At 41.8% G+C, this 9,413-nt stretch overlaps 1 protein-coding gene across 1 annotated transcript in view; it reads left to right on the forward strand.

Moving 5' to 3' along the window:
* The window catches only part of Hhip (hedgehog interacting protein), a 93,449-nt gene that overhangs the window by 60,407 nt on the left and 23,629 nt on the right, over positions 1-9,413 (forward strand). The window contains exons 5-7 of the mRNA XM_008848050.2: positions 4,040-4,191; positions 4,596-4,769; positions 5,389-5,532. Of these exons, the coding sequence (XP_008846272.1) occupies positions 4,040-4,191; positions 4,596-4,769; positions 5,389-5,532 (470 nt within the window). The remainder of the gene's footprint in view (positions 1-4,039; positions 4,192-4,595; positions 4,770-5,388; positions 5,533-9,413) is intronic.

Genomic DNA, 9,413 nt, shown 5'->3' on the forward strand with positions numbered 1-9,413 from the left:
CATTCAACAATCTTGAGCATCCATTCATGTGTGGGGCTATCAAGACTTGATGTAGTACACGGCATGGTAGCCCAAGATGGTAGGCCAGGCTCCGTTCAGAGTGACAAACATGTCCAACCTGTAGCCTAACACAAAATCAGAAGCTTCTTATTTAAAACATCATGAGAAGGGGCTGAAGAGATGCCTCAGCAGTTAAGAGCACTGGCTGCTCTTGCAGAGGACCTGGGATCGATTTCCAGCACCCACATGGCACTAACAACTGTCCCTAATTCCAGTTCCAGAGGATCTGACACCCTCTTCTGACCTCTCCGGCCACTACACAACACGGGTGCACTTTATGCAGGCAATATACTCATACACATAAATTTTTTTAAAAATAAAATATTTTTTAAAAATCATGAGGCTGGATGTGCCAGTGCAGGCCTGTAATCCTATCAGCTTGGGAAGCCAGAGCAGAAGGAAAACCAGCCTGAAAACACCAGGCTGTCTGTGTGATTGTGTGATCATATGTGATTGTGGTCCTGCCTCATAAAAAGAAAAAAAAAAGCTTGAGATTTTTTTTTCCCCATTGCTATGTCAAATGTTTCTTGCTTCCAATCTGGGTCTAATAATGTTGTCTGTACATTCACGGAGGAATACATTTCACAGAAAGTGTTCAGTGTTAATTATGAAGTCCAAAGTTCAGTAAGAGTATTTGGAAAAAATCACTGCTCTTCCCATGAATAATGATAAACACTTTGGACAGTGGTTGACAGATTTTAAAAGCATAGTGTTAGAATTTAAAGTCTATTTGAAAGGTGTGGCTTCCTATGTGTCTCTGTTAATGTGTTGTTCTCCCTTGGTAGCCAGCTCAACCAGGCTCATCATGAAAGACTCATTCTCCTGAGATGCTCCCCAGGATCAGTCTGTAACACTTAACATCTTTGAATGGAGCACATGGTTTCAGTTCCATAAACTCTAAGCCATAAAGCCACCCATCATGAAGGGTAAAGGATGGGAAAGGATCAGGAGAGAAGTCAAAGATTCTTTCTACTGAGTCTCCAAAGCTGCGTTATCAGAGTTTGCAATAGATTGAAGAGAAGGGGGGGGTGGAATTGGGAGAGACAAGAGAATGAGCCTGTGAACATGCACAGCCAGACCTAGGGTGAAAGGACCTAATTGCCAGAAGAAGAACAGGGGTCTTCAAGCTTCCTTGCATAGTCATAGCTATCACATTGGGACAAAATTCCTGTGAAGTCTAACTTGAAGGATCTTACAGGGCCAGAAGCCCTAAATGTCCAGTGGTGTCACTGATGATGAGGCCTCTGACCCTGGCATGAGGTCCACCCTCAATGCCCAACCGACATACTTCTCCGTGTAGAACTTGAAAAATGAGCCAGAACTTAAAGACAGGTTTGCATTTGACAGTTAAATGATGTTGTTTTTTCCATTATATAGTCTAATTAAATAGACATCATCACTGTGAAGGCTAATTCAGTGAAAAGTGGGTTTATCAATATTTCAATCTGTTAGCACAGTAAGAGAGTATCTGACCTTCCTGATCTCTGACACAATTTTAAAGGCTGGTCCCAAGAGATGGCCAAGATATTTATATAATGCAAGGATTGGTTTATTATTATTCCATAATTACCAAAGTTTTTCTTGGAAATGACTTGAGTTGTCAAGTTTCCAAACCAATCAGAACACAGTTTTATACCTGGAAGGTGATTTTAAAAGACCAGGTCATAAATACTAAGTTAACCAAATGTTAATCTTATAACCTTGAAAAAGTCCGAATTGTTAGAAGGCTTTTCAAAAAGTGCATTTCCCATCTATGTCCTTCTCCAAGTCTCATTCCTTTTCCATATTTGGCCCTCACCAAATGTCTGTGATACTCCTGGGTTCATTGGTATGAACTTCGCACCCCTGGAGTGAAGAATTGTTTCACTCCCACTTGCAGATCTGTTTACATCCTTTTCACCTGGCCTCCTATGATCCGTTAAGTCTACATCCCTAATTCCTGAAAAGGAACCAGCACAGCTTTGAACCATGTTGCTTTCCACTCTTACATGGTCTTTCTGACAATTTGATTAGAAACTACAAAGAACTACTTTCAACGAAAGCTTCTTACAGTGAACACAAACATTTGTGATGCAGGCATGCAGTACTTAACCTGCCCTCACAGCTTTAGGGAGGAATAGATTGGGGGGAAGAATTAATCATGGACAAAATTCCACCTGTGGGCCTTCTTATATCAAAGTGGCTTAAATGTCCAGGGACTTCCCCAGAGTCAAGTCTTTTACACACCTCACCTTCTAAAGTCTCCTAAGAAAGCCAATTGATATTTATTTCCTGTCACAGCAGCATTAAGTCTGTATTAAAACCATCATCACAAATAATCCAAAACAGCAGATGTTCATTCATAAATCAGAGTCATTAGAGTCTGACTCTAATGATTAAAGTTAAAAGTAAGCATATGGTGATATGCAAAAAGGTTAACATTTGAATAATGATTTGGTACTTCCTGGATATTTCCAACCGGTGTATTCTTTATACAACTCTCCGAATATGAATGTTTCCACTCTGGGTGTTATTAGCAAAAAGCAGTTATATCTGATCCATAATACAAATCAAATGAGGTTTATTAAAAATGAACTTTGGGGAGAGGGATTTGAGACTGGGTCTCCCTGAAGCCCTAGCTAGCCTGGAACTCAGATATGTAGACCAGATCGGTCTCGATCTCACAGTGGTCCCTCTGCTTCTGCCTCCCAAAACTTTTATGCCTAAAACTTTACATTCTCAAATGGATGTAGACTACAACCATGAGGAAGAACTGTGCCATGCTGTGCTGTGCTGTTAACCTGTGCTGTTCAGTGGGAACACAACATAGGACTGACCACGACCCTGCTAAGGAGTTTCAATATTACAAAAGTTTTTCCTCATTTGACACTTCAGAAGTTAATTTCTCATACTCTTTGGGCCAAAGCAGATGTTGTGTTAAAGGCATAAATAAGGGGGTGTTTTATGGGCCAGTGGTAGAATTCAGTTTCTGTCTCATGATTTTACTGCTGTGAAGAACTCACTAGACTGGAGAGAAAATGTGCACTGGTTTCCTAGAGGATGAAATTTAAGTTTCTGATGTAGATAATTTTAGATGCTTTGATTTCATGATAGAAATTCCTAAACTATTTGTGGGATAAAGTCAATGGTAAGACCATGCTGAATTAGCAGAAAATACAGATAAAATGCCTTTCTATTTCAGAACATGATGGTGTTTTAATTGTTTTAGCATTTGGCATGTCTAACGTATACAATCCTTGACATTCGTGTAATAACAAAAGAAAGTTGCTTTAGATTGTTCTTTCATTTCCCAGTGGCCTCTCTCCTCTCTGCTGTCTCTCCCACCCCCACCCCAGCCTGGTCTTTCTCCATCCCTTTACCCTTCTATCCTTCTTTTCTACACAGCATTAGGAATGCACGTAAAAATACCTCCTTTCTGTATAGATGGGCCAAGGGTGCTGTTACCTCGCTATGATGTACAGACCACCATCGTCGTGACAACGATGAAACAATGGTTTACATATTACACAAGCAATTTAACTGTTTTCTAAACATATTGCCAAGACAGTGGGAGTTGGCAGTCCACACTGTGTTTTAGGTTTTTGAGAGTTGGATTAGAAGTGACTGTTGATTGTGAACCATTTTATTTGTCTTCTATGAACTACAAGCAACCTAGTAACCCGGGAAAGAATTCCTCTCAGCACTTAAACTTGTCTTCCTGGCTTCTCAAGATTACATGCACAAATCACTTGACTAAAGTGGTGTAAGACTCTTGTGCATAGATAACCACACAAGACAATTGTGTTGTTCTAACCTTTAAAGAGTTGCACACAGTGAAATGTTTTATAACCTTTTTTGTGCGGTAGGGTTAGGAAGCAGAGAAAAGAGGTTGGCAAAGATTATCCAGAAGAAAGAAAGAGACTCTTTCGGGGTTCCAGTTGAAACACAATAAAGAACATAATTAACTTCACAATTCTTTGTGTTTTTCATTTGACTGCAGGGAGGAGATGAAAGGGGACTGCTAAGCCTTGCATTCCATCCCAATTACAAGAAAAATGGAAAGCTGTATGTGTCTTATACCACCAACCAAGAGCGGTGGGCCATCGGGCCTCATGACCACATTCTTAGGGTCGTGGAATACACAGTATCCAGGTATATCACTCACTACCATGCGCCGGAGCATGCAAGTTCTGCAATCTTGTTTTGTCTCCATCTCCTCATCAACTTTTTGTTTAGAAATTGTAAATAAGCAGTCATAAGGTGGCAGTAAATAATTAAAGCAGAATCCTGACATGGCTTAAAACCCCCATGTGTGAGTGTTTTAAGAAAAATTGAACAAAATACTGGCTCTGCTGCTTTTCCTCAATTACTTCCCACTTCAATGCTATTTCTGAAATGATAGAGAATCATGTAATTTTTCAGTGATTCTGATTAGCTCCATTTCAAGTATGGCTCCTTTTTCATGTATCAGATGTCTGTTTTTCTGTACACTTTCTCCTTTCTATTGATTTACCTTGTACCTGAACAGTCATGGTGTTGTCCCTCCCATCGTGCAGAAAAAATCCACATCAAGTTGATTTGAGAACAGCCAGGGTGTTTCTGGAAGTCGCAGAGCTCCACAGAAAGCATCTTGGAGGACAGCTGTTCTTTGGTCCTGATGGTTTTCTATACATCATCCTTGGGGATGGGATGATCACCCTGGACGATATGGAGGAGATGGATGGTTTAAGGTAACAGACTGATCACCAACACGTGCCTCTTGATGCTGATGTGTTTTCAGTACCAGGACACGGGATCTGACCAGTGATTAGAAACCCTATTTGATGATTGAAACATTTAACTGTTGTTGTCGTCAGTATACACATTACTGTAGTAATGTGCGGGTGTTCTATGCTGAGGGGATGCTTTGCTTTGTGTTAGGAGTTGCTGCTGGGTGGCACTGCATTTGGGGACTGTCTCTACCACACACAGCTCTGAGTACAGAGCGTTTCCTCCTCTGGACCACAGCTGCTGGACAGCAGCCCCCCGTATGCTTCTCCACCCTCTGCATAATGAACTGACATCTTGGGGGACATAAAATGCACAGACTGGCAAAAATTAAAGAGGACAGATCTTTTTAAAAAGCAGCCAAGCAAGCATGCTACCAGTACCACAGCCCTTGGTCACCTTTAAGCCATTCTTTATCCTATCTGGACCCAAACTGCCCCTGGTTTCATTCATGGAATTTGGAATTTCAATAATTTTGACCCAAATGGGGGGATAATTCTCCTTAGAGCAACGTGACCTTATTTAGTGCAGGTGAGACATACAGTGTCAGCATGAAGCACTGATTCCTCTCCAACTTCTCAGTGATTTCACAGGCTCAGTACTGCGGCTGGACGTGGACACAGATGTGTGCAATGTGCCTTATTCTATACCACAGAGCAACCCCCACTTCAACAGCACCAACCAGCCCCCAGAAGTGTTTGCCCATGGGCTCCATGATCCAGGCAGGTGAGAGCATCAGCCTATTTTCTCCATGCTTTCAAACAACGACAGGGTTTGGGATCTTGGAGGAGAAATGAGATGTCCAATCACCAAACAAGAAACTTACAGCTCTAAGGTCATGCCAGACCATTAACTAAGTGAGTGGTTAGCCTCTTCATCACATGAATGAAACAGGCTGAGAGGACGGATTAGCCCAGGAAAAGCACAAGTTCATCGAGAAAACTGGGGGAATTACTATGACATAAAAATTGTTGGAATAACGTAATGACTAAGACTTAATTTTGAGAAACAAGAAACCTTTGGATTACCTTCTTTAAACGCCTCTAAATTTTCCTTTCTTTGTTGAATTAGTCTGTTTTCTGCTGCTATGGCAGGATGCCATATATGGGGCAATTTATAAGCAATAGAAGTTTATGTGGCTCACAGTTCTGGATGCTGATCAGTCCAAGGCCATAGTACTAGCACCTGCTTAGCATCTGGTGAGAGCTTTCTCAGGTCCGCATCCCAGGGTAGAAGGTAAGAGTGAAAGAGAGGGAGGGAGGGAAAGAAAGAAGCTCCCGGACTCAGAAACTCACATTCTGCAGAGAACTGGCAGGGCTCATAGGATAATTAACCCTCTCTCACAGCAACAGCATTGGTAAGAGTAGAGTTCTCAGGGCATAATTAACCCTTAAAGGGCCCACCTTACCATATGGGCTGCAGTGGGGAATCTGGTTTCCATCATATGACGTTTGCAGGACACATCAAACAATAGCCAATATATTAAATGAGAGCAATGATAACTATGTTGTAAGGGTGCTGTCATTATTACATGAAACATCCATAGAGAAAACACAGAGAATGGGGCTTCACACCACTCACACCTGGGTGGTTTCCACGGCCACAGTTTCACTTAGCACAGGATGATGTAGCATTAATTTGCAAGGAATTGGAATAAACGTTAACTTCTTTTAGGCTTGAAAAAATTAGAAATACTAAAGGAATTCATGTTTGCTGTTTGCTGGCTGTGCTATAATGAATTATAAAGAAAACTAAAAAGTTCTTAGAACAGGAGCTTACAGGCATACTTTAAAAACTCTATGAACTAGGCCATAGAAATTCTGTGATGAAAACCCCATCCAGCCTGTGGTCTGTTATGCAGACTAAGGGGTATGAGGCACATTCATTCATTTACTAGCTTAGTTATTATTGCTATTTAATGTTTATTGAGTGTTCACTATGTGCAAGGTGGATATTTCTCAAACTTTTTATTTTTATAATCCCTCTTGCCCTTCATCTCCCCTCCATCAAAGCCCAAGTCCACAGTTCATTTCCTTTTTGGCATCTCCACAGATCTTAAAATCCGTACAACAGGGAATACTTAAGGTGGTTCAGGATGTGGAGGAAACTGTCACATTCCATCCCTATAGCTCAGAATGCACAGAGACCACAAAGTAGGACTTTGAAGTGGAACAGCCTGAGTCACCACAATCCCACCAGAGAGTTCTTGCAACCTTCCTGGGGGTCTGAGCCTCAGAGCAAAAACACAGGATGAGGTGCTTTCCAGACCATACGTGTGGCAAGATGCCTGTGCCAGGGAGCCCTACCTCCTCTGGTGGTAGAGATCCAAAGGAAAAATCCATGTTTGTATTCTGCCTCCCTCCAAGAGAATCTTAAGCAGAAGATTTAATAAAAAGAAAAGAAATGAGAATCATTTTTGGTTAAAGAAAAGCTGTTATTAAGCACCTCACCACAGGGTGCTGAACTGGGTATCTTCTTGGTAGTACTCTGATGTGGTTGTTGGCCCTGTCCCCACAACACCTTCTATCATCATTATTATTATTATCATTACTATTTGAGGGAGATGTATGAGCATGTCCAAGTTTGCACATGCAGAGGGAAGAGGAGGGGGGTCAGGTGTCGTCCCCTATTTTTTAAAAAATATTGTACCTATTATTTTTATTATATGTGTATGAGTGTATTGCCTGCATGTAGGTAGGTGCACCCATGTCATGCAATGCCCATGAAGGTCAGAAGAGGGCGTCAGAACCCCTGGAACTGGAGTTAAGGACAGTTATTAGCTGCCATGTGGGTGCTGGGAACTGAACCCAGGTCCTCTGCAAGAGCAGCTGGTACTCTTAACTGCTGAGCCATCTCTCCAGCACAGCCTCTGTTTTTTGAGATAGGGCCTCTCTCACTGAACCTGAAGCTTAATATTTTTGCTAGGCTGTCTAGCCAGCAAGCTCTGTCATGCTCAGTCTTCCCCTCTCCCCTCTCCCGACCTAGCACTGGGGTTACAGACTTGTGTAGGCGTGCCTGGATTTTATGTGGAAAATGGGGATTTGAACTTACTCACTGACTCCCTAAGTTATCTCCCTAACCCAGCATCCTTTTTTTTAATAGCATTTTTTTAAAGACTGATTACAGGTTCCCAATAAATGTGATTAGGAAGCACAAATGCTTCAGGTGCAGACCCAGTCTCACATTCGCATCATTCCCAATAGAATGGTTCATTCTATGAACAATTGATGAGCAGCATTGGCACATTATAGTCACCCAGAGTCCATATTGACATTAGAGTCCACTCTTGGGGATGTGCATTCTGTGTGTTGTGTTTAGACAAATGGATGGTGACAGGTATCTGCCATCATTGCATCATTCTGATTAGTTTCACTATCTGGCTCCTTTTTCACAAAAGAAACTGAAGGTCAGAGGGTCAAGTAGCTCTCAGTGAATGGTATTCAGCAGGAACATGGCTCGTAGCCCCCAGCAACTCCACCTTGGGGAGAGCATTCACATTAGCTGTTTCTTGTTTGAAACAAGTCAAACTTCTTTGTGTCATAGATTTTCCATCTTCAAAAGAAAGGTAATATAGGCAAATCCGCTCACCCCATGTGCATTGAAGCTCCACCTTAAGTCCCAGCATGCGTGTCCTGATCCCTGCCAGACACGTGAATCACTGAGTAAGAGAGAACAGTGGTGGTCCTGTCACTGCAGAACAGCACCCCATCTTCTGGTCTGCTGTTCTGTTTCCTGATCATGAATGGAATTCTTTGGAGCCTGCAACTGTTTTGTTTTATTGTAATAATTGCTACATAATTCATATCTCTTAAGCCCCTACTCTCGATTTTTTAATGTTTTCATTTATTTAATAGCCCAGTGGTTCCATTTGTAAATAGTTAATGTATGTTGTTGGCCTAAACAGCAATGGAATGTTTTTGCCTCCAAGGGAAATTTGATAATGGGTGGACTGGGGCTGAGAGCAGGGTAATCTTATTGTCATCTAATGTGTCAAGGCCAAGGACATTGGTAAATATCCTGTAATTCTCAGGACAGTACAGTCCTCACTCCGCCAGACAGAGATAACTTGACCCAAAATGTCAACAAGCCTGGTTTTGTTTTGTTTTGTTTTGTTACCTTTCTGAGAACTTTAGACAGCATGTTATATAACTTCATTCTCCCCGTAATCTCAATCCCTTATTGGCTTAAAGATTTAATGAGTATTGAGCCCCCTTAGATCTCCAGCTTCACACCAGGTAATGATCAAGACACTGGAAGTGATCCTGACCTTCATGGAGTTCAGTAGTGGTTAGAACCACAGAGATACTCTGGCCTCCAGATTAGGTATGAGGGACATGAAGACAGAGTCAATGTTTAAAAGACCTCCATGCATGCATTGGCCACCTTTATTTTAGTCCCCAAACTAGAATGCATCTTTTCTTTTCCCGAAGCATCCTGAACTTTAGAATGTAATCATTAGCTCAGTGGGTCAAGGCACTTGTCACCAACCTGACAATCTGAGTTCAATCCTAGTGACACACATGGTGAAAGAAAGGAACCGACTCCTACAAGTCATTCTCTGACCAACACACACACACACACACACACACACACACACACACACACAC

Source organism: Nannospalax galili, unplaced genomic scaffold, assembly GCF_000622305.1.
Source record: "Nannospalax galili isolate Female #2095 unplaced genomic scaffold, S.galili_v1.0 scaffold423, whole genome shotgun sequence".
NCBI lineage: Eukaryota > Metazoa > Chordata > Mammalia > Rodentia > Spalacidae > Nannospalax > Nannospalax galili.